Here is a 23,540-nt window from a genome sequence, read left to right on the forward strand (position 1 = left end):
CGACTACGGTCGGACTGCAACAGTCGAGCTTCTCAAACGAAAGAATATCAACATCAAAACTCAAGGGAAACACCTAACAATAACAATATCTGTGCATTTGAAGTGCTCGGAGAAGACCACAGCTCATTGGACAAACACCAGAGGAGCTGATACTGTCTGGCACGTATATATGCTATTATGGAATTGAGTGGGACGAACAGCTCCTGATTGCAATGTTTTGGATGCTCAACATTGCTTGGGAGGTCCTCGCACTGTGCCTTTCGGTCTGGGTTGCTGAGAAACACTTCCATGACCTGCAACGACTCGGCACATCAACAGGATCGACCATCGGGGACTGTTTCAGAGTGCTGATACAATCTCACGTTCTTTATTTTGCAAGGTGAGCTTGTGATGTGAATTGAACAGGGTAGTATTTTTTCCGCTCAAGTTCCGCACATGTTAGCTTTGTTGGTACCTCTTGCCTCCATCTTGCTATTCTCTCTCCAGAAATCTCGGTGCGCTGACCTGTTGCTGATATCTGCGTGCAACCCCTGCTCATCATTTCTGTAGAATTCCTATTGGAGCTCAGATGTTCGGAGGTGCTCTCGGTCGTGCAGATGTTTGTGCTGGGACCACGCCTCATTCTTAGGATTCGAGAATACCACGCCGAACTCGTGGCATACTCCGACGCAGAAACCAGCATGAATTCGATTGTTTTCCAGGAGCGTATACATGTATCGACTAGCAGTACTATATAGGGAAATGCTTGTCGAGTGGTCTGCAGGGAGGAGAAATTTGGAGGAGGATCCGTCGTGTATTTATTTAACATATGGTATTTCGAGCCATATTTGAAAGGTCTAGGCAAAGCTATTTCTTGTTGTATCACTACCGGAACAAGGTACGCGCGCTTGAACCAAGTGGTAAGCTGAAATTATATGGAACGTAACCTGGTCCTTGATGACCGATGTTAAATACAACCAGAATCAGTAAAAGTGCCTTGACAGCTGATATTGCGTGTTGGTGTTCCACTGTCTGGACATATAGATGCTGCGAATCGTGAAGCCAGATAGCTGATAACTCATTGGTGCTCGAATGCGATTTCCTCCATGCGATGGGCCACGGAGAATGGAAAGAATGAAGCGAATGAGCATGACAAGGATATGGGGTCTGCCGAGTGATGAGTGGAGAACCTGAGGCAAAGGAGAGATATGGGTAGTCAGAGAGTTGGCCGAAGGCCTCGATGAAGGTACTCGTAGTGGTCAGAACTAATGAGAGTGATTACGGTCGGCAAGAAAACTTGAAGGAAAGGCACGATTCGGAACCATAATGCATTACGGATCTCTGTCGTATATGTACCTTATATGTCTCATTGGTGGACCTAGAATATTATCGCCATCGGGCAGCTTCTCATCCAAACTTGTGCCGTCAGTGCACGGGTTTGTTTGTTTGTTAATCATACTACGTATTCGAATTCCCCATACCCTTTCCGAAAGGTACACCATGAACTCAAACGCCCTTGTTCTTCAGCTTGAATTCTTCTAATATAGAGGTTACAAGCAACAACGGCGAGGACGACTTGGAAGGAGAGACGCATCATTTGTGAGATGTGATATGGATGGAATCTTAGAGATAAATATAAAGGGGGGACGGTAGGAAGACGGTTTGCTTATTATATCCTGAATACTATTCTGTGCAGACGCTACCCACCTGAAATCCACCTTCAAACAGATGACATTTGCAATGCCAACGGATCGCCAGCAGACCTCGACAGTGATTTTTTTTTTTCAGAAGTAAGCATTTCTGCAACAAGCTACTTACTACGTGTGGTGTCATTAACCACGTTGCACCAATGAGAAAGCAAAAGCATGACTCACTGTAGCTCATTCAACCTCCGAACACACATATGTGTACTCTCCTATCTATCACGCCCGAGCCAGTGAGTCCACAAATCCTGGATGAAACCACTCATGCTCACCTCGTCACGCTCTGGGAGCGCTATTGGCACGCATTTATAGCCACGGCAGCAATCGTGGTTCGTGGTGCAAAGGCCGCCAGCTGTGTGGCATTCGCTGTCAGCGCTATCAGCCATGGACGCTGTCAAAGCAGTAACAACGGCAAGGACGACTCGGAAGGAGAGACGCATTATTTGTGATATGTGATTGTGAAAATAGATTGGTAGGAAGACAGGTTGCTTTTACTGGCGCTGATTTTATTTTTCATGACAGTTCGTGCAAAAGCTTCCGAAATAAATCGGGTTTTAAGAGGTTTTAAACGAGTTGGATCAACGCTCGCACTCGGCTCTGGCCGAGTCTTAGTTCTGCAAATAAAATGAACAAGCAACACGTTCGGCACGCACATAGCAGGGCTTGAGATCAGCTAAGCGAGGCGCAGGGGTTTCGACTGTGCTCATCGGTGCAGGCGTCGTTGAAACACGTTCACGCTACCATGGCAGATGGTTTAACGTCTCTCGACATCATCTTACTGGCTGATGCAGAGACACCGGATGACCAACTATTTGCAGCAACGATTGCACTGCAAGCAACGCGGAACGACGAGGCGCTAATTAGTGCACTTTCTTGCTGGTCCATGTTGGCATCTTGTTTGCACTCAGCGGTCAGCACTAGAGTACTGGTGCGTTGATCTCACCCAGTCGGCATTTCGGCAGCTCTCTCTCATATCAAACTTCGTACTCGATACAGTATGCCAAGTGCGAAATAAAATGGCAAATGAAATGGCTCCGTGCCTATTTTATTTGTTGACTGTCATCATAGACTATGAGATTACGTACAACAGATGGCATTTGCCATGCCAGCAAATTGTTTGTGAAGCACTTCATACAGCGCAATTAACTACTTACGTGTGGTTCCGTCACTGGCTCCTAGTCTTTGAATCGAACGGGGTTAACAACACATTTTTCGATCTTCGTGTCCAATTAGTACACTTCAAGTTGTATCCGCCTGATGCGATTTTGTTGAATATGCAGTGGAACATAGTTGTCACGGTCACGTTTCGATCGGGCTCACCTTCAAGCACTTTACCGTATTGTTTGCAATGGTGCGTTGGTGTACACTTGCACTGCTACATAGAAGGTGCATTTGGGAGGAGCTTTCGAGATCGACATTGCTTGGAATTCACATCTATAGTAGATGCACGACGTCTAGGGGATGTGGAGACCAGGTACTATTGGTGCCACCCGAAGTAGTACACGTGGGAGTACATAGACTCGGAGGTTCAAGGAGTCGCTCTCACAGGTTTCTACTGCGGCTTCCTTGCTCGGATTTCTATGTGCGTGCGCATTGCGATCCAAACTTATTAACTGGATTTTGTGCCGATGAAAGGATAACTTGACAGTATTTGCCGTCTTGGCTCACTTGCGCTCTTCGGCTCCATTTACCCAACAGTCCTCGTGTAACTTGATTGTGTTAATTTATAGCATGGCAGATGATGTAGAACAGTGTCGAGCAGCTTTGAAGAGATGGCCCCACAGTCATTCTGATCAACCACAGTCTCTCAACAATCTTGCCATCTGCCTTCGAGACAGATTCATGCAGCAGGGCGTCCCGTCTGACATTGACGAGTCCATTGAGCTCCACCGGGCTGCACTACTCCTTCATCCCTCCGGTCATTCTGATCGGCCAAAGTCTCTCCACAATCTTGCCGTCAGCCTTCAAGACAGATTCACACAGCGGGGCGTCCCATGACCTTGATGAGTCAATCGAGCTAGATCGGGCTGCGCTATTCCTTTGTAGCCCAGATCATTCTGATTGATCGTGGTCGCTCCACAATCTCGCCAAAAGCCTTTGAGAGATTCGCGTGGCAAGGCGTTCCGTCTGACCCATCGAGCTCAATCAGGCTGCACTACGCCTTCTTCCTCCCGGCCATTCTCTTCAGTCATCGTCTCTCAGAGGCCTTGCCAACAGCCTTCGAGACGGATTCCAGCAGCGGGGCGTCCCGTCTGACTTTGCTGAAACATTTAGCCTATTCTCACAACTCTCCCACATATCTCACGTAGTCTCTTGTACGGATGGGCCACTTCTACTAACTTGAAGGAGACGAACCATGGCTCTGTATTGGAAACTGCATCAAAATTCCATTGGCTTGTCACTTTTTGTCGCCTACGTCATGTTATCTTGATGTGATGATGACCACGGTTTTGTTTGCTGTGGATGCTTTATCGTACAGCATTCGTGATGCGCACTGACAAACAAAACTGTTATAGAACTGGTGGAGCAAGGCCGTGCAGTATTCTGGACCCAGTTGGCCCGCTTTCGCACATTCCTCGATGAACTTTCCATGGCTCAAAACACCGGCGCAACCTTGGCAGAAGGGATCCCACTTGCTTATTATTCACCTGAAAGGATCATACTTCACATCTTGTATCCTCTTCAATATGTCCATCTTATCCGTCGAGTCATAGCCTAGCGTCTTCTATTTCACACTATCCTCAGGTCAGGGTTAATTCATTTTCCAAGCATAAATAGCAAGTACATAACATGATAGCAAGTTGCGGGATGACCACCCATCGGTCAAGGGTAATAAGAAACATGCATGCATGACGTTTCATAATTTTGCATTCGCTTTCACCTGTTTTTCATAACCCTCAACCAACACCCTTCTCAACACCTTCCCAGTTGGCAACTTCGGAATCTATCCAAGGACTCAATTAACTCGCCCCCAAAAACAAAATGAGGAAAAAACCTACCGTCTCCACAATCTCAATGCCCCCTCTCAACCACTTGAACCGACTCAGGCGTTCCTGCACCCACGCATTGAGTCGTCTCACGACCTCTTTCTCACCCAACGCTACGCCCGCGGGGGATAACACGATCCAAGCACGCGGTATGCGTTCGTCCGAGGTACGCCCACCCGAAACACCCGCGACGCTCACATCAGTGATGAGCTTGTCGGGCTGCGCCAGGATGGTGTCCTCGATTTCGACAGGAGAGACTTGCACCCCTGAGATCTTAAGCGTGTCCTGTAAGGACCGAGGTCAATACAATACGAAACGAGTTATGTTTATGGATGGTGCAGCTTACCTTGGTGCGGTCTTCGAAACTGCAAACAGGACAGGTCAACTTTAGTACAAGTGTGTATATCGTACTCGTTGAAGCAACTTACAAAAGCACCTCGTCCTCATCTATCCGTATCCGGTCGCCCGTACGCAACCATCCATCAACAAACGTTTCCCGAGTGGCCTTGTCGTTTCCTTTGTATCCCAGCGTCACAGCACCTCCGCGAACGAAAAGTTCGCCCGCCTCGTTCGGGCCCGCTAAGGACCCGTCAGGACGGACAACGCGGACTTCGACACCGGGGACGAGCATTCCGGCAGAACCAGGCTTGTTTTTGGCGCGTCCATCGAGCATGCCAGGAATGGGCTTCATGGCGATGGCCATTGTCTATCTCAGGCCATGACGTCAGCGAGCTGGAAGGAGCAATGGGGAGACCACTTACGAATTCGGACATGCCATAACCTTTTGAAGGTTGACAGTAGCACCAGGGGTTTGCACACGATACGTGGAGAACGCACCTTCAGTAACTCTTGGTATGTCTGTGAAACGGGCGCGAGCCTGGTCGGCGAGCTGGGGCGGGAGGTATGCGCCGCCGCTTCCGATTGACTTAACCGAGGTCATGTCAGTGGTTTTGAAGCGTGGATGGTGAACGAGCTGGTGTACAAGGGAAGGAACGAGGACTAGGGTCGTGATATGGTATCTACAAGCTCAAAATGAGTACCAGACGTAATACAGGACATGCTAAATGCTCTTGCCATTCACTTACTTAGGAATGATGTCAAAGAATACATTGATGTCCCATTTCGGGAGTATAACAGTCGTGCCGGGATGGAAGAAGTTGAAGAAAGTGGTCATGTAAAGGCCGATAGAGTGATAGAGCGGAAGGACAGCGAAGGTCACTTGTAGCCCATCAGGGGTGTTCCATATTGATGGCTAGCAGGGGAGTCAGGGAGACCAAAAAAGTAGCACCGGAAGACATACAGCTTGAACTTTAGCCATTTCCATACCGTTTACCATTGTCGAGAGGGTGACAGCAGTGATATTTCCATGGGATACCATGACGGCTGTACAATATATAGTCAGACGGTGTTCATGTTTCTGCAATTCGAAAACGAGACCGGTGGCGAAAGGAGACACATACCTTTAGGAGGACCGCTTGTTCCACTGGAATAGATCAGGTAGGCCAGAGTGTCCTTGGTAGCATGACGGACTGGCAAACGTGGAATACCATTCTTTCGAGCAGAGGATATCAGCTGATCGTAGCTTGTATAACCTGCATTCTCTCCTTGTAGGAGGTGAATCCGATCTGCTGGGAGACCCAAAGTTAACGCGAGTTGCAGTAACGAGGGAGTGGTAAAGATCCTAGTCGCCTGCGCAAGCGAATTGGCGTGTTTGAGCTCGTGCGGCGTTGAAAAGGATGAGAACAACGCAAAGGGGACAGTGATAGCCAGTAGGGAATGCAGCAATGTTGCATAGTCCTGAAAATAAAGCCTTATCAATTCACAGTCTCGACTGAACAATGGGATGCAACGCACCAGGCAGTTCTCGCTCAAAACGCCTACAATATCTCCATTCTCTGGACGAAGACCCAAACCACCTTGCGTCACATCAGCGCCCAGTGCAGTAGCGCCATCGTGGACACGCTCGACAAACTCCCTGAACGAACGCCGCTGGCCAGTAGCTGCATTCACGAACAATGTGAAATCTGGCCACTCCTGCTGGTCAGGCCGGTTCAAGAGCAGGTGGTGAACATTAGATTCTGGGACCTTCGGCAGGTCAGGGAAAAGCGACTTGTGGTACATCTTTCAACAGCTGATGGGGATACGCGACCGTTCAGCGCTGTACTGCGGCTGAAAATATTAAAGGTCCTATAATTGGCCTGGCTTTTTATACGATGGCATGATGAAGCCGAACTTGTACGTTTGTGGTTAGAAGTTGTCCGGGTTACAAGCGCCGCCATCAAGCCAGAATGGATGTCGAGTCTCGACAGAATCAGCGCGGACCAAACAAATATTATGCGTGAGGCAAGGCGGTTACGTGTTACAACTTACAACTGAGCCGACCAACCGGCGACTCGATGAAACCAATCACGTTCAAGCTCAATGCATTGCAATCCGGAGTGCAAGTGCCAGTGCACATGATTACACTCATCTTCACATGTATGTTCTGGATGTTGGATGTCGCAGTTGAAAGTACCTTTTATTTGAAATCTGACATCCTACAAAAGTACCCTCACAGTCTCGCCTTCGCCTTCGCCTCCCTTACGTACTCATCCACCAGTAACCGCCTCAACACTTTTCCAGTTGGCGACTTTGGAATCTACCAAAGCATTCAATCAACCCAAAAGAAAAGAAAGACAAACAACGCCCACCGTCTTCACACACGCGATTCCCCCCCTCAACCACTTATACCGACTTAGCCGCCCCTGCACCCATGCATCAAGCCGTGCCATAACCTCTTTCTCACCAAGCGCCACGCCTGCCGGGGAAAGCACGATCCATGCTCGCGGGACGTGTTCATCTGAGGTACGCCCGCCTGAAACGCCTGCGACAGTTACATCGATGATCAGCTTGTCTGGCTGCGCCAGAAGCGTGTCCTCGATTTCAACAGGGGAAACTTGCACCCCCGAAATTTTGAGTGTGTCCTGTGACAGCTCAATATAGCGCCAATAGTAACATGTAGTGGGTGCAACTTGAAGCTTGCCTTGGTGCGGTCCTCAAAGCTATAAAAGGGTATATTAGCGTCATATGGTAATGAGCGTGCAGGTCGTTGTCAAATTGACTCACAAAAGCACTCCGTCCTCATCAATGCGCATCTGGTCGCCCGTACGCAGCCACCCATCGACGAATGTCTCCCGTGTGGCCTTGTCATTTTCCTTGTATCCAAGTACCATGGCAGCCCCACGTACATAGAGTTCACCTGCCTCGTTTGGGCCCGCGAGAGACCCATCAGGACGGAGAATGCGAGCGTGAACGCCAGAGAGTAGAATTCCGGCGGAGCCAGGTTTGTTCTTGGCCCGTCCATCAAGCATGCCGGGAAGGGGTTTCAGAGCTACCGATATCTATCCCCAGACAGTGGAGTTGAAGTTTGTAACGGGTAATGGATAATCACTTACGAATTCGGACAATCCATAACCTGTGTAAGTGGGTAGTAGCAAAATGATGTATAAAGGAGTGGGGAACGCACCTTCGGAAACTCTCTTCATGTCTGGCACGCGGGCACAAAGCTGAGCAGCGAGCTGAGGTGGGAGATATGCAGCGGCACTGTTTATGCCTTGAATCGAACTCAAATCGGTAGTTTCGAAGCGGGGATGGTGAACGACCTGGTGTACAAGTGATGGGACGAGGCCTATCGTCGTGATATGGTATCTAGTTACGACTCAATAAAATATCAGTAGCACAGCCGCTATGAACTATACTTACTTCGGAATACTGTCGAAAAATAAATTGACGTCCCACTTCGGTAGCATGACTGTCGTAGAGGGTCTGAGGAAGTTGTAAAAACTGGTCATGTAGAGGCCATACGAGTGGTAGACGGGAAGGACACAGAGGCGGACTTCAAGCCCATCAGGGGTGTCCCATACCGTTGGCTAGTGAAGGGTTGAGATAACAAGAAAGTAACGTCGGATGAATACATACCTCTTGGATTTTAACTGATTCCATACCGTATGCCATTATTCCTAGGGCGGCATGGATGATATTCCCATGCGATACCATCAGGGCTGTATGACGAAGTCAGAAATGCCACGTATGATGTGCCCATGCTTCTGCGATAAAAACCAGACATGCCTTTAGGCGGACCACTCGTCCCGCTGGAAAAGATCAGGCAGGCTAGAGTATCCTTGCTAGCACAACGGACCGGCAGCCGTGGAATGTTATTCTTGCGAGCAGAGGAGACGAGCTGGTCATAACTTGTGTAACCTTTACATTCCCCTTCTAGGATGTAGATCCTGTCTTCAGGGAGACCCGAGGTTAAGGCGAGTGGCAGCAATGAGGGACTGGTAAAAATCCTAGTTGCCTGCACGAGCGACTTGGCGAGCTCAAACTCGTAAGGCGTAGAGTACGATGAGAACAGTGCAAATGGAACTGTGATAACTAGCAGCGAATGCACCAACGCGATATAATCCTGAAAGACGAGCTTATTTGGTTTATACACTCAGTGCAGGAAGATGCAACACACTAAGCAGTTCTCGCTCAAAATGCCTACAAGCTCTCCATTCTCTGGACGAAGACCTAGGCCACCTTGCGTCATATCAGTGCCCAGTGCCGTAGCACCATCACGGACACGCTCGACAAACTCCCTGAATGAACGTCGCTGGCCGGTAGCCACATTCACGAATAATGTGTAATCTTGCCAATCTTGCTGCTCAGGCCGGTCGAAGAAAAAGTGGTGAAGGTTTGATTCTGGAACTTTTGGCGGGTCAGGGAAGAGTGACTTGTAGTACATACTTGACCACCGATATAGCACAAATCTTCAGTAGCGCCACGACTCCCTCTTGAGGATAAGAAAAAGAGCTATGAATGGCCTAGCCATTTATTTGTACGGTAGATGTTCGGAACTGTGTATGGTAGCCGCATCACGAAAGTCACCACCTCCGGGGCTATTCCACGTAGACTCTGGGGCCGTTGCATCCGAGCGGAGTTGCAATAAATATTGATGCGCTCATCCTTTCATCAGCAGGTGATTTCTGACTCGGCCCGGAATATAGTTACCGGCGGGCCCTACTTAATTACGATTTTATTTTGTCATTTATTTACCCCCGTCGCAGGCCTGTTTGAGTTTGGTAATATTAAAGTTACAATGGAGTTACGCGGTAACTAGTGAAAACCAGATTCACGTGTATACCTGCATCATGCTGCCATGCCCATATCGTCCAATGATGCGATCTATGTAATAAAACAACTTGAGCCTCTGAGGGCACCAAATTGCGCGTTGTAGGGAGCATGCAACCCAAGTCCCGTTAGATATAGTGAAGGAATAATGTTGTCTTCCTATAGTTTGGCCATAACTTGTGCCTTCTGCCCGCGCTCATATTTGTCTACCAATTGTCTCCTTAATACCTTCCCCGTGGGCGATTTTGGAATCTGATGGTCTGCATGAACACATGAACGCTTTTGAAATAAAACCGGTAACGTACCATATCGACCACTTCGATCCCTCCGCGGAGCCATTTATATTTACTCAACGATTCGCGCACCCACGCGTCGAGCTTTGCTATTGTTGCAGCAGCTCCCAATCTGCGACCCTCAGCAGACAATACGACCCACGCCCGGGGTATCCGCTCGTCAATAGTCCGTCCACCACTCACACCCGCGACTGATGCGTCAATAATAAGTTTATCTGGATGCACCAGCAGTGTGTTTTCGATCTCCACAGGAGAGACCTGCAATCCTGAGACCTTGAGTGTATCCTATAACCATGTCGGGTGAGTAAATGAGAGCGATTTATTTCCTCAGTAGCTCGTACCTTTGCTCTATCCTCGAAGCTGCGCCGCAATCAGAAGGGTTTTCATCGGTGTTTCAAGACACTCACAATAAAACGCCGTCTTCATCAATTCGTATCCTATCACCGGTGCGAAGCCATCCATCGACGAATGTTTCCTTCGTTGCTTTTGGATTATTACTGTATCCAAGCGCAACACATCCCGAGCGAACGTGTAGCTCTCCCGGTTCGTTCACTCCAGCAAGCGTTCCGTCCTCACGCATTACTTTAACCTCAATCCCAGGAAGCAAGACGCCCGTGGAGCCTGGCTTGTTTTTCGCCCGCCCGTTAAGCAAGCCGGGAACGGGTTTGTTAGCAATAGATATTGTCTGAAAAGTCAGGAGCCGAATGTCATTACCACAGAAAGTGATTGGTCAGGCGACAGAACTCACGCTTTCAGACATCCCATACCCTATCAGAGATTAGCAAAGTGTAAAGCCAAAATAAAATTTGCAGCACACCTTCACCTATCCGCTCGAGGTTCGGAAAACGAGACAGCAGTGCTTCTGAAAGCGACGTAGGCAAATAGGCAGCTCCGCAATTCACAACTTGGACAGTGCTCAAATCGGCAGCCTTGAACTCAGGGCGATGTACGAGTTGATGGACTAAGGAAGGAACAAGGTATAAGGTGGTAGCGCGATACCTGAAACGAATGAGATATCATGCAGATGTGCGTTGAGGAATTTACGCACTTCGGAATGGCATTGAGGAAGGCTTTGGCGTCCCATTTCGGGAGCAAGACGACGGTGAGTGGCGAAAAGAACACCCGAAAACACGATATGTGCAAGCCATACGTATGATGTATCGGGAGAACGTTAAATAGAACCTGCATGCCATTGGGGCCATTCCATACAGGTGGCTAGCTCGTCCATTAAGCCTATTTCTGAATAAGAGGAAATGGAGAAATTACTTTCTGGAATTTGTTCACTTCTTCTGTTACAACCTTAACCTGAAGCAATGAATTCGTTAGGTTTCCATGAGATATCATGACCGCTGTTGAACGGAGAATTGATCAGGGTCTATTTTCAAATATAAAAACCAATGCAGCACGCATACCTTTGGGAAGGCCACTTGTTCCGCTCGAGAAAACCAGATATGCTAAAGTGTCTCGCGCGGCATGCTTTACAGGCAAGCGGGGTATGCGATGGCGTCGAGTGCGGTTGACAAGATCGTCGTAGCTCAAGCGACCTTCGATGTCACCTTCCAGCACGTAAATCCGATCATCTGGCAGACCCGATGTCAAAGCGAGGGGTAGTAACGAAGGGCTAACGAAGATCCGGGTCGCCTGCGACAGTGTCACAGCATGTTTGAATTCGAAAGGAGTCGAGTACCCAGAAATCATTGCGAAAGGCACTGTAATTGCCATCAGAGAGTGCAATAATGCAATATAGTCCTGAGTCTGTGCATATAGATTGATAATACATTGGTAACTGAGGAAGAGGCATACCAAGCAGTTTTCACTTAAGATCCCGACGATCTCACCATTGCCAAGAGAGATACCAAGGCCACCTTGCTCGACGTCAGCTCCGAGAGCGGTAGCCCCATCGCGTACACGCTCAACGAACTGGCGGAAAGACCACCGTTTACCAGTGGTTGCATTCACGTACAACGTGTAATCTGGCCAGGATTTCTGCTCTGGTCGGTTAAAGAGCAAGTGATGAACATTGGTCTCTGGCACAACAGGGAGGTCGGGGAACATGGACTTGTGGTACATCCTGCCAAGTCGTTTGGGGGATGGGGAGAGACTAATAATTAGTGCGTGCTCAAAGATGATCCATCTTATGAAAGTTTCTGCTGCTTTTTATCCGAAGCAACTCAACTGAAGTTTTGAGGTGTTCGGGACAGTGGCTATTGGTATAGCCGGAGTCGTGGGGCCTGGGAAATGGGTGGAAGTTTTTACGATTTGCTCGAACTGCTAAGTGTTGACTTACCTCTCGGCAAGCCTGGATCTAACGGAAGCGCTTATCTTCCGCGGCCCATGATTCCATCTTCTTGGATGTTTTTTGGCATCCAGAAGCAACCATCCATATATACTAGAACGTCCCAATTTTGCGGGTGGCCTGAAGTACCGATCAGCAAATTAATCCACATGTCAGTTCACGCCGTAGTCACTTGGTGAGTAAGAACCGGGTACAGAATTTTTTTTTAGAAATCATAACCGGTCAGAGGCTCGTCCTTAAGCTTCCATAGCTCCTTGTAGGGGCCATTCAAAGCACCTTTTACGCTTATGCACCCGTTCTTTGGGAAGTCCGGTCTCTTTCTATCGCGATAACACTCCCTTGAATCTTGATACTCCCTCTTATTCCCTGATAAGGCCCCCGCAAATCATTCAGTTGGTATCCACTCAGCTTTTCCGCCACTGAAGTCACAAAACGCCATCGGGTCGCATTGCAGAGTAGATCTTCCACGGAGTTGTCGGTCCTCTTATCTGCCACGGTAGCTCCTGGGGATTGATCGTGACGGCTGAGCCTATGTGCTGTCCATGTTTGAACTTCCACTTGTTGAAGAGAGTGCCTGATACCAGCCGTTTGGCGTGATGGCGTCCCAGTGCTACGTCAGTTGTGTGAGCGGTGCATCAGAAATCATCATCAGAACTTGAGGTTCTATCGGTGTGTCATTTCTCTGCATATCGATTGGCTGTGATCAAATTCAAATCTTTTCGATGCGTCCCGGTTAGGCTGTCTTCTTAAATGTCGTGATTGATGCTTGATATCATTACGAAGGGAGCAAAGTTTGACTGCTTGCACCGCCTGCTTAGCCGTTTTGATGCCGCCCGTGCCTCATCCGGACCCGTCCTCATCCTCAGGTTGGTCAATCACTGTTTCTTCACTTCCGATAGAATGTGTCCGCTTATTGATGCTTATGTCGTGAATAGACCTATACACATGCTTGCGACTGAACGCCGCCGGACCCGGACGCCGAAGATAACACCTGAGCAAGGAGCATAAAACATTTCGGAGCATTGGGACGTTTCAATCTCGATGTCCATCTGGATCTAGTTGCACCATTCAGGAGAAGCTGCTAGCCGGTTATAGGATGAACCGGTTCTTGTCATACATATTACGGCCCCAAGACTACCAAGTTGGACCCATGCCCAATAATGTTTACCCCCCTTGCTACTATTCGAGAGGTATAGGGGGTCCCGAGATATCTCAGTTCTTTTTGCGGATCAAACGATGCCAAAACTCGGTCGAACGCTGTTTAGGTATTCGAATCAATTCATGGATGTAGAGTTGCTCGCGGACACGCCAGTTATTGATATTTGTACGACAATCTGCTCCGTCTACACGGACATCTTTCGAGGTCAACGACCAAAAGACCTGCCATCAACTTATTCTTACAATCAAATTACTACAGACTGCTACTTGTCCGGGACGTGATACCGGAAAGGCTCGTACCATGTCGTATAAGGAATTGACAAACGACAAGGCACCATGGTTTTCTGGAAGGGTGGCCTTCCATTTCCTCTTATATGAATGCATTATCGATATCAGGCTCCCGGAAGCTCCTACCAAGTTCCATCCGTCCAACCTGAAAACGGCCTCAGAAATGCAATTCCATCATGATGTCAAAAATCACATGGTGTGACCTACTATGACTCGGACTTCCAACCAATGTGACGTACGTTGACGCTGACGACGGCGACGGAGGCAATGTCATATATGGCATCTCAATTAAATGTAACAAGTTTACTGGAATAGATCAGCCACTATCATTTCTTCGTCTCTTGTGGCCCCTCGCTGGAATCTTGCTGGTAAGCAGCAATTTTAAAACAACACATTTGAGAGACAGTCGAGAGTGTTGCCCAGCGAGCACTTGTTCCAGCAGTCAAGGTCAGATGACTACAGAGCTGCTGCGCGAATGGATTGCTATTGAGGTGGTAAGTGGTAATTAGTTGCTCGAATATCTTGGGAACACGCGAGAGCAGTGGAAGGTTCTGAGTCAACTGGTGCCATCCAAGTCATTGTAAGCTGCATCCGGAACTACTGTATTCACGAATGATAACCAATCAGCAGGTGGCCACAGGGGATGCAATATCTTGCACATTTTTGCTGGAAGTCCTGTTACGTACAATTAATCGGCGTTAATCGACACTGTGAAGCCGCAGGCGTTTGAGAGGAGCGTGTAATGGAGTTGGGAGTCGGACAGGTCAGAATAAGGTTCACGGAGTACCTTCAAGTTGGGTGCACCACTTGACGAGTGTCCTATGAAATGTAATAGCCGGATTACTGCTCACCAAGTAAATATATCTCGTTTTGGCGGTGCCGGCGAGTTTCCGACTATCCGATGGCATTACGTAACAAAAAAACACGCAGTCATTCATTCCTCGAATCAGCCCATGATACCAAGACGGGCCACTCACTCTTCCATCTATATGTAATGGCTTGCCATTCGTTTGCCAACCTCCTCGGTTCCAGATAACGTTCATGACCGGCGCCTCAAGTACTCAACGACTGTAGATACTTCCTTGCGGGAAGGACTCGTGCCGGAGTTGATGTCAGACGGGCTGACTCTTATGCCGTGTCGTATAAATTGAATTCTAGATTCAGAGTCTCGACCAGTGTTAGCCCATTTCAAGCTTGGCCTCGATTCATGATACACTAAGAGGTCTAGTGTCCGTGACGATAGGGAACACAATTATCGACTCATGGATAGGACCATGTCATGCTCCGTCTTGGGTCCGCATCGCCCAATCCAAATTACCATACGAGCACTGCCAGCCTCGGGGACTAGCACCGCAGCCCGAATCCTCGCCCGAGAGCAACACGTCAAGCTCAACGATCCTTAACCTGAGTATTTATTAATCTGGACGTTGCCTTGTCACTGAGTGAATACAACGCGCCCATGAAACTAGCAGTGAGGCGAGTGTTGCCTTGCATAGACATTTCCTTTATGGTGCTATATCTGATTGCTTTTCGCCGTGGTTACATTCATCAGTTTCAGAGTCGTAGATGGGTATATTACTAGACTGGCCCACCTGCAACGTCTAGACTTCCGAGTCATATTGGAGTATACTTTTAGTAGCTAGTGACCTTGTCCATTATTCATTATTAGACTGCCTACTGTTATCGTTATTCTTGTTCACTACGCAGTAACTAGGTTGCGCTCCTATAGGGTACAAACATAACAGAGTACCTGCGGATATAATAATAGTATCAGGCACCGTATGGCAACAACGTTTCACCATCGTTGACAAGAACTCTGAACAGACAACACACACCCGCCTCGTTGGCAAGAGTCAGCTCAGCTGTAGTCCCTTTCAGCTTCTTCTCTGTACTATCTCAACCTGTAACAACGTTTCCTCAAGATGCCGCCCAGTTTGAAACAAAGACTTGCTGCTCTTTCACTTGCCGCATCTTCTCCAACTTCTCCTCTTGGATCTGACTCAGGTCCTCATTCTATCAGTCGAAGAAAAGTATTCAATCCACAGTGGAGGCGAACCCCAGGTGCTACGGGATGTGAACCGGGAGCAAGGGATAAAGTACAAGAGGTTATGGGCAAAGTTATTTTCCAGGCCGGCGTTGATTTTGAGTGAGTGCAGTACATGGTCATCAGCCACTGTCAAGCTATTCATAGCACCTTTCCTCCCTAGGACTAGACCTATGTAAGTTCTCCTCGGCCTTGGTGACGGATACTAGCACGCTCTAATTGACGGCTAATTCGGCCTATAGTGTCATTATTAGTGCATCAGCATTACCAGATCCACAAGAGGTCTCCTATGATCTGCTTTTGCAGTACGTGTCTGTGCAAATCGCAACCAGTTATCATCCTCATCCCGTATCAGGCGAATTCTGTCATACCTTGATCTCTTTGGTTCGTTCACTTTCAGTGCTATGACTATCTACTGGTCTCACCAGACTCACCTCGTTCTCTCCAGTTGAATCCGATTACACTGTAGTATTCTTTGCAGCAGGCAATCGTTACGCTCCTCACTGGAACTGGGTTTGGAAGGCATATCGAAGCCTGAGTAGGAAGTATCGCAAGAACTTGAAACGCCTGGTCAGTGATACTTCACTTACTCACGATGCAAGCAACTGAATGTTCAGCGCAGCTCATTGTACACTCTTCTCTCTTCTCGAAAAGTAGGTGAAATTATGCATTCGGTCGGGCAGTCCATTTACCTACTTTCCGCAGTGCTTTTCTCGTTGGCAGGTGCTGTCGTCAGGTCTTTCAGGTTTCGCTGTCATGGTTTTCGATCGTGCTGAACATTTCCGCAGCCCCAAGTTCTTTCGCAAAATAGCCTACGTCGACACTCTGTCGGATCTTGCTACACAGGTTCCATTGACTCAAATTGACATTCCACCTGCGGTGTATAAGTAAGCGCACTTTAACCTGTTCAACACTTCTGGTAACACATCTATAGAGAGAATTTGAAACAGGAGAGGCATATTGTATTACCGAGTCCCATTTCCTCTAGCATCTTTGGTGTGCCCTTAGAAGAACTCATGGGTCATGACGGCGAAAAGGGTAGCATTCCGCGGGTTCTGAAAGATTCCATCCAAGACCTTTTGAGCTCTGGTGAGTGTCGAGGATGACTGTTATTTTACTTGAACTCATCAAACATATATAGGGCTGAACGAGGAAGGGATTTTCAGGCGCTCGCCGAGTTCCGTATTACTCAAACAGGTTCAAGAAGCATACGACAGAGGTATTTTTCTACGTCGACACTGAATCGCATATTGTGACACTTCACCAGGCCAAGTTGTTTCCCTCCAAAGCTTTAATGACCCCCATCTCGCAGCTGTGCTATTGAAGAAGTATCTCCGCGACCTTCCCAGCCCCCCATTTCCAGACTCTCTGTATTCTGATATACGTCGATGTCCGACACCATCGAATGACAGCATCCTTGCTATGGCATATATTCGCGACACACTCCTGCCACAGCTGATGCCATGCATGTACATCTTATTGAGTAACATATTTTGTGAGCTACGCTTTTCTTTGGTATGTCAGAAGACGTGTGCCTAACGCCGATTCAGACGTGCTGCACGAAGTATCCCTACGATCAAATGTAAATCGCATGGACGCACACAATCTTGCTATTGTCATTTGTCCCAACCTAGTCAAAAGCTCGGACCCGATGCAAGATGTACTCCTATGTTCTATACCAAGTGGACCATCGATGACCAGCACAATTGCAGCGGCCACACAGGCGGCATCAACATCCTCCACTGAAACTTCAAATGGCGATACTACTTTGGGATCTATCGTCAAGCTCTGCATCCAGCGCTATTATGAAATATTTGACGAAGTCCATGATCGCGCGGAGGCGGTGCCCCCGTCCATTCGAAGGTCACCTTCTCCACCATCATTGGAGGGTCCATCAGGCTCACAACTCAAGCAGGCCCGGCCATTGAGTTTACGGAGCGATGACGAAGACATTGATGATGCGATGTTGGTCATGCCGATTGGGCCCAGTGGGTCGGGAACTGCTTCCACGAACGAGACTTTCTCCAGCGCATGGAGCGGTGGCGGTGCAGATGCAGAACCAAATGCAAATGTCTTCCCATACCAACCCCGGCGACGAAAGTTCCTTGCACGTGGAGCCGGAAATGGAGGCGGGGGCAATGAAAACGGCGTAAGCTCTCTTAGTGACGAGAGCCACAATGGTGCAGGGCACTCCCATCGAAGTCCAGCGCGTTCGACAATCAGCATAGAGCGTGTGGGGAGTGTGTTGGGTTCTGGGAAAGGTTCGATATCCATTGGTCGTGGGGCGCTTCGCAAGGCTAGTGGATCGGGGGTGGAAGCAATGGGAATCACTGCTGGCGGGTTTTTCACTCCACCGAGCACTGCTACTGCACCCACACCGAGTAAGCGTCGAGCATGGGTATAATGACCAATGCTTGATACAGGTTTTTTATTAGAGTTTCGCTATACATCACCATCCGCTGTTTATTCACCGGCTACCTAAGCTTGAAGATTGTGTGTTCAAATATATATCTCATGCTCATATCATATATTTACAATGTCCATGTATACTATGTACGACAGTCTTGTAAATTCGATACTGTACCGACGATTCGGGGTTCAGATATCAGTTTGTCCTTACGAGGGAACATCAGTCTATTGGTGTTTGACTGAATATTATGACTTGTTCGGCGCTCAGCAAATAAGTACTTGAGACGGAGATGTAACATCGACGGAGCCGGCTGCCACAATGACAGCTCAACATAAAGACTTCATAATGTCACTACTAGTAGCTAGTACTATACTGGAGGAACCTCCATAGGCATCAAGGGAGGGCCAACAATTGTAACCTACGATAACAGATAACTACGACAACAGGTGACCACGGTTGTACTTTTACCACTTATCTTACGTAAACTAAATTTCAAAACCGGTAACTTCCGCTGTTGTCATAATCGGGATTCCAATCTTCTTTGCTATCATTTCTCTTTTTTCCCTTTCATGATGTGCACCCCCTACTACGCCCAGGTCTTCCGCTCGTGTTCCATGATCAGCCTCGAGTCGGAAGCACGAGGGAGTGGCAAGTAAGCCCTCTTATCGGCTTCCTCTGTGAATCCATATTTCGCAGCGAGGCAGAGATCCAGATAGGCAAATAGCCTCCCGGCAATACTTTGCCGTTTCACTCATTGTGCAGGACTATGTCAAAGCGCCAAAGCGATATTTCACGATACTTGACCCCATGTCGATGGCTATCACAAACTTGACACACAGAACCTTGACCAATTGTTACTATGACAATGATACCAGGGCCAAGTGGCTTTGTATCGTGCATACGAGGACTATACGCTTCGATACCTCGGGCGTGGTCTATCGGTGCATCCGTGCGTTTACGTGCGGCATTGCCCTCCTTGACTCGCCAAACTAGAAAGCATTTGACAAACGCATACCATGCACTCATTTTTGACCAGATTCGTGCCTACTCGCACAGAAACGCGCATCCCACGCAGTCATACCGTTGGCCAGATCAGTGCTTACTCGCATAGAAAACGCACATACCGTGCAGTCATTGTTGACCAGACCAGTGCTTCCCGCACAGAAACGCATATACCACGCAGTCATATTATTGACCAGTGCACGATAGCCGCGTTGAATTGCGCATACCACGCAATCATACCATGAACCACGCAGACATACACGATGCGTTGCTCACGGGGCAAGTCATGGACAAAGCATACGAGGACGACCTTGGAATCTATCGGTGCTTCCGTGCTTGGTGCGGCATGACTCAAGTCTCCCTGGGCTTTTGAATATTACCAGGACATGGCCATAACTGGAACATGAACCTATGACATATGATTCACAGACCGTTGCCATATCAACCTCTGTCGTGATGTCAGGCTGCAGCTGCACCCTATCGATCCAGCGAGGCTAGCTTCGAGTCGGACTCACTACACCTTGAGTTATTTCGGGTTTATGTGGGCCTCTGTGTGTACGCACGCAGCGAAGTGGAAGCCCGTTGAAAATATATCCTGCCGAATTTGGTTTCGGTGGCGGAATTTGTGAAAAACTCGTTCTTCCGCTGGGAAGAGTGTCATTGCCGTTCCACGGAACTGGTTGTCCAAAATCTACACGTGTCTGTTGGAGCTCTTCATGGCTATTCATAGTCGTAAGTTGCTATGGATCTATACCGTATCTTGACGCTCACGATAGGATTTCACAGGGGCTTGCTGCCTTGACTTTATATGACGGTTATTTCCGTCGATGCGGGGCAAATCCCATGGTTTATGCCAGGGTCTGTTATCTTCAACTGGAGCCCTCGGGCCTGTTGAGGATTACCGCATAATTTTTTACTCCTTCCCTTCTTCGTGAAGGGTCCTTGTTTCGACTACGTTCCGTGTATGTGGATAGAAGCTATATCGTGTTGTACCCTGTATCCTTTTAGTCATATATGTACGACACTCGCCTTAGTGATGCGGCGTGTCGGGTCCCTGACTCTGCCTTTGTCTTCCGTTTATGATTATAAATGATATCTCATGGCGCTTGACTTGTTATGGTACAGACACTCAACACCCGCACAGACGGTATCTATGTATACACCTTTGTTGAGATGTGATGAATTAAAATTGATGCGATTTCCGGGTTTCTGCGCACGGCACAACGTACGAGCTCCCTGGCCTCGACAGCGCGCTCAAATACTTGCCGAATCCTTCGACCTTTCCCTGGTTCTTTTTGTGCGACATAAATTTATGATAAATGCGTGCGCGTGTGTCACATCATAGTTGAACGGATCAAGCACCATCATATCTTGTTGAAGTTATCTTGTTGAAGTTAGTACTTAATTGAGTTCAGGTACGTACTAGAAGCGTGCAAAAAGCGTCCCCGTGTTTTAGATCTTAATGGACCTTATAATCATATCAAACTATCTGGCAAGTGACCTGCTGTGCCACATAAATGTAATAGACCATATACCTTGTTTACCTGAATCTTGCGACTTGCTGTTGTATCCATCTCGTCCGCTTCCTAAATGTTGAATTTTTGAAGTGTCTCATCATCAGATAAAGAACATATTCAACACTGCGGATGTCTCGTGATCATCTGTTGGGCAGTCTGTTTACACGATTTGGTTGTTTTATATGCAGGGATAGTCCGAAAACAAAAGAATTTGCTGGCACCTTCAGGCGCCAATCCAGTCTCTCCACGCTGAAAGCATCATCAATCCAAATGCTTGTGCCTCTGTACTCAGCAGTCCTGTTTGATTCCAATATGGAAAGGGATCTGGTAAAGGATCCACTATGGGCTGCAAGGTACCAAGGTTCGTGATATTGCATATAACAGTGTCTCGTATTTTCGCAGCCACATGCGTGTAGTGCTTGCCGAATTGCTGGGGGAAGATATATGCAACCCGATACGCTACAGAGGCTAGGGCAGTGGAGGAGGCTGCATCAGGAAAAGACGGACCCCCGGTGATATAGTTCGGGACCAGATTGTCTGTTGTCTGTCGAGAAGGTGGTGTTAGTCACGAAGGGGTCAGCAAGGTTCGTCCCTACCAAAGCAGCAAACTCGCCGTCCAGAATTTCCTTGATCCATGAGGTAAGACAAGCAATTTGAGAAGCCATATGTGAAGAGTGCTCAGTTTTCTGAATCGTCACAGCAACACGTAGCATGCCAAGTGCTGCCCATGCATTACCTGCGTAAGTTTTGCGCGATTGTAAGTTGCCTGTTGCGCTCATGCAAAATCCGAACCATGGGAGTACTCACCAGTTCCCCAGATACCTTCATCTATCCACGTTTTATTATCGTCGGAGTAAATATGTCCCCAGAGCTTTCCAGTGGGACCGTCTAGAATAAGAGCATCACGGTACAACCGACATTGATCGTATGCGATCTGAAGGAGAGTCGCGTTGTTGGTAACTGCCCCAAAGTATGCAATAAAGGGGAACCCCATGTAGACGCCATCAGCCCTGTTTGGTCACGTTGAGTATTTTAAAACATATCCCAGATAATATACATCGAACCAATATTGACGTGAGTCAACACGATGGGAAATAGCTCCAGTAGAGGTACGAGGAGCTACGTTGAGTAACTAGCAGACACCGGTCAGTTCGAGGAGCTGGAAGTAACTGCAGAACACACAAAATTCAGTTGGGCGTTAGCCGCGTCCAGCCAATAGTTGTACCGAGATGGGTCAGTCAAACTGCCTGTTTCGGTAGTTGAAAATTTGAAATTTCCGGCACAACAAAGTGGTATTCACCCAGAAGAACCGCAGAGCCAGCGGAGGCGCCATCTAACGCAGCGCCATCGAGTGCATCACCGATTTCTTGGCTGAGGCGACCGTCGGGAGTTTGCCGTACAGCAGCGCTATAAGCAAGCTGCAGAGTTGAAAAGGGAAAATTTCCATCGGAAACAAATGGGGAAGATCCAAAGACAGAGTACTCTGGGTTATTGAATTCGAGTATGGCTCCCGCCGCGGTTCCTTGTTCCCAACTAAAGCTGAGCACGATGCGACTGATTTGAGTTATCATACGGTGGCTTACCTAGTCCTGATAGAAGCCAGCATAGCTGATCGAATGTTGCCTGCTACCCATAGCTTGCTCTGGTACAGTGATGCATCTGAGGGATGAGCTGCACATGCACCAAGGCACAGGAGGGACCATACACTGACTGCCAGTCTCGTCTCACGCATTATCAAGCAAGGGAGGAGATGAAGATGTAAAATTGCTATATAAATCAGGATCAATCATCTACCATTGGCAGAATGAACGTCAACAAATGTAAAGGATATATGCCATAAGACCTCATTGTAGATGGATTACGCCGAGTGTGCAATCACCCACCATCATCAATATCGGCGATGGCAACAATCGTCGCCGGGGTTGCAAGCGCTTGAGCAATTGGGTCTAGCTCTTCCGCAGTTAATGGCGCCTTTCGGTTTCGTTCGGCGATCGTCCTGACTGTGGAGTATAGGAGGAGTGATGACTTAGATGGCATTAGTCCGGAGATGGGCTGCAGAATATGATGCGTTATACATGAGCACATGAACATAGATAAATACTGACGCAACTGTAACAATGGATAGTTTTGTCGAAGCGAGGTAACTTTTGTTCAGTTCAGATTGTGAAGTACTTCGATCTACCGCGGTTTTGACGTCTCGTTCAGGACAGGCAGCGAAGCAGTGACTGTCATTATAATAGCAACTTACTCAAAAGCACCTTATTCAGTGGGATCTGATGGGACATGTAAAGGTATTTGTATTGTAACGGCGTCTACGCACCAAGTCTTTGGCTCTGTTTTGCGCACCCAAATTTACAGATCAGCTCCTACACTTTTGGACATGACTTGAGATATTTTCTGTAGTATTTCAACAGACATCGACTATTGCTGAGATACTAGGTCTGCGCCAAAATCTTGTTTTAGTCGAGAGCTCAGAATGGAATGAAGAAAGTGCCAACCTTCAAACCTTGCTAAGGCCAGCACAGTCTTTTATCCACCAGCTGCTGGAGAGGTCAAGGCGGTCTGTTATAACCTTTTTAAAGCTAGTTCGGTAAGTTCAAGTAACCCAAGGGTGAGTCATGCACAACCAGACCTGTGACGCCTTGTGACACCATGTGATCCGGTGTGACCGATGGCACCTGGGTTGCGCACCTGACCTTCCCAATAAGTCAG

At 48.1% G+C, this 23,540-nt stretch overlaps 7 protein-coding genes across 7 annotated transcripts; 3 read left to right on the forward strand and 4 right to left on the reverse strand.

Annotated features, from left to right (window-relative positions):
- Positions 1-212: 212 nt before the first annotated feature.
- On the forward strand, positions 213-684 carry HD556DRAFT_1382733 (uncharacterized protein; the record flags this gene model as incomplete). The annotated part of the gene is made up of 3 exons (XM_041303288.1): positions 213-379; positions 411-506; positions 585-684. Coding segments are annotated over 2 exons (263 nt in total), but the record flags the coding sequence as incomplete, so codon positions are not given.
- A 2,729-nt stretch (positions 685-3,413) lies between these two features.
- HD556DRAFT_1444886 (uncharacterized protein) lies at positions 3,414-3,991 on the forward strand (the record flags this gene model as incomplete). Its single annotated transcript, XM_041306850.1, has 2 exons — positions 3,414-3,638; positions 3,704-3,991. The coding sequence occupies 2 exons, from the start codon at positions 3,414-3,416 to the stop codon at positions 3,989-3,991; spliced, it is 513 nt and encodes a 170-aa protein (XP_041158548.1).
- A 548-nt stretch (positions 3,992-4,539) lies between these two features.
- HD556DRAFT_1309639 (uncharacterized protein) lies at positions 4,540-6,790 on the reverse strand (the record flags this gene model as incomplete). The annotated part of the gene is made up of 10 exons (XM_041300312.1): positions 4,540-4,626; positions 4,682-4,954; positions 5,016-5,034; positions 5,098-5,375; positions 5,431-5,450; positions 5,507-5,688; positions 5,755-5,921; positions 5,970-6,052; positions 6,130-6,466; positions 6,524-6,790. The coding sequence occupies 10 exons, from the start codon at positions 6,788-6,790 to the stop codon at positions 4,540-4,542; spliced, it is 1,713 nt and encodes a 570-aa protein (XP_041158549.1).
- A 233-nt stretch (positions 6,791-7,023) lies between these two features.
- HD556DRAFT_1382775 (uncharacterized protein) lies at positions 7,024-9,617 on the reverse strand. Its single transcript, XM_041303289.1, has 10 exons — positions 9,168-9,617; positions 8,777-9,113; positions 8,627-8,709; positions 8,411-8,577; positions 8,175-8,356; positions 8,104-8,123; positions 7,775-8,049; positions 7,692-7,710; positions 7,360-7,632; positions 7,024-7,307 (listed from the first exon to the last, which is right to left on the reverse strand). The coding sequence occupies exons 1-10, from the start codon at positions 9,432-9,434 to the stop codon at positions 7,221-7,223; spliced, it is 1,710 nt and encodes a 569-aa protein (XP_041158550.1). The 5' UTR covers positions 9,435-9,617; the 3' UTR covers positions 7,024-7,220.
- Positions 9,618-9,979: 362 nt separating this feature from the next.
- On the reverse strand, positions 9,980-12,183 carry HD556DRAFT_1309641 (uncharacterized protein; the record flags this gene model as incomplete). The annotated part of the gene is made up of 10 exons (XM_041300313.1): positions 9,980-10,072; positions 10,126-10,398; positions 10,455-10,473; positions 10,521-10,798; positions 10,862-10,881; positions 10,931-11,112; positions 11,162-11,295; positions 11,380-11,462; positions 11,526-11,868; positions 11,917-12,183. 10 exons carry the CDS (start codon positions 12,181-12,183, stop codon positions 9,980-9,982), a joined length of 1,692 nt encoding a protein of 563 aa, XP_041158551.1.
- A 3,340-nt stretch (positions 12,184-15,523) lies between these two features.
- Positions 15,524-18,748, forward strand: HD556DRAFT_1484666 (uncharacterized protein). The gene is made up of 12 exons (XM_041308692.1): positions 15,524-16,001; positions 16,063-16,074; positions 16,142-16,204; positions 16,255-16,283; positions 16,348-16,469; positions 16,522-16,552; positions 16,605-16,635; positions 16,688-16,786; positions 16,834-16,988; positions 17,041-17,118; positions 17,167-17,394; positions 17,450-18,748. Exons 1-12 carry the CDS (start codon positions 15,778-15,780, stop codon positions 18,301-18,303), a joined length of 1,926 nt encoding a protein of 641 aa, XP_041158552.1. The 5' UTR covers positions 15,524-15,777; the 3' UTR covers positions 18,304-18,748.
- A 2,052-nt stretch (positions 18,749-20,800) lies between these two features.
- On the reverse strand, positions 20,801-22,880 carry HD556DRAFT_1382850 (Six-hairpin glycosidase-like protein). Its single transcript, XM_041303290.1, has 7 exons — positions 22,412-22,880; positions 22,129-22,361; positions 22,011-22,075; positions 21,893-21,960; positions 21,636-21,838; positions 21,425-21,564; positions 20,801-21,372 (listed from the first exon to the last, which is right to left on the reverse strand). The coding sequence occupies exons 1-7, from the start codon at positions 22,558-22,560 to the stop codon at positions 21,052-21,054; spliced, it is 1,179 nt and encodes a 392-aa protein (XP_041158553.1). The 5' UTR covers positions 22,561-22,880; the 3' UTR covers positions 20,801-21,051.
- Positions 22,881-23,540: the final 660 nt, after the last annotated feature.

Source organism: Suillus plorans (assembly GCF_016647745.1).
Source record: "Suillus plorans strain S12 chromosome Unknown HD556scaffold_40, whole genome shotgun sequence".
NCBI lineage: Eukaryota > Fungi > Basidiomycota > Agaricomycetes > Boletales > Suillaceae > Suillus > Suillus plorans.

Bases quoted from the DNA above. Each gene is read 5' to 3' on its own strand.
- HD556DRAFT_1382850 (XM_041303290.1), bottom strand. From the start codon at position 22,560: ATGCGTGAGACGAGACTGGCAGTCAGTGTATGGTCCCTCCTGTGCCTT. The intron at 21,565-21,635 runs GTGAGTACTCCC...AAACTTACGCAG, and splicing joins TGAAGGTATCTGGGGAACTG to GTAATGCATGGGCAGCACTT. The intron at 21,373-21,424 runs GTAGGGACGAAC...CCTTCTCGACAG, and splicing joins ACGGCGAGTTTGCTGCTTTG to ACAACAGACAATCTGGTCCC.
- HD556DRAFT_1382775 (XM_041303289.1), bottom strand. From the start codon at position 9,434: ATGTACTACAAGTCACTCTTCCCTGACCCGCCAAAAGTTCCAGAATCA. The intron at 8,357-8,410 runs GTAAGTATAGTT...AGTCGTAACTAG, and splicing joins TTTTTCGACAGTATTCCGAA to ATACCATATCACGACGATAG. The intron at 8,050-8,103 runs GTAAGTGATTAT...GTCTGGGGATAG, and splicing joins GTTATGGATTGTCCGAATTC to ATATCGGTAGCTCTGAAACC.
- HD556DRAFT_1484666 (XM_041308692.1), top strand. From the start codon at position 15,778: ATGCCGCCCAGTTTGAAACAAAGACTTGCTGCTCTTTCACTTGCCGCA. The intron at 16,989-17,040 runs GTGAGTGTCGAG...AAACATATATAG, and splicing joins CCAAGACCTTTTGAGCTCTG to GGCTGAACGAGGAAGGGATT. The intron at 17,395-17,449 runs GTGAGCTACGCT...ACGCCGATTCAG, and splicing joins CTTATTGAGTAACATATTTT to ACGTGCTGCACGAAGTATCC.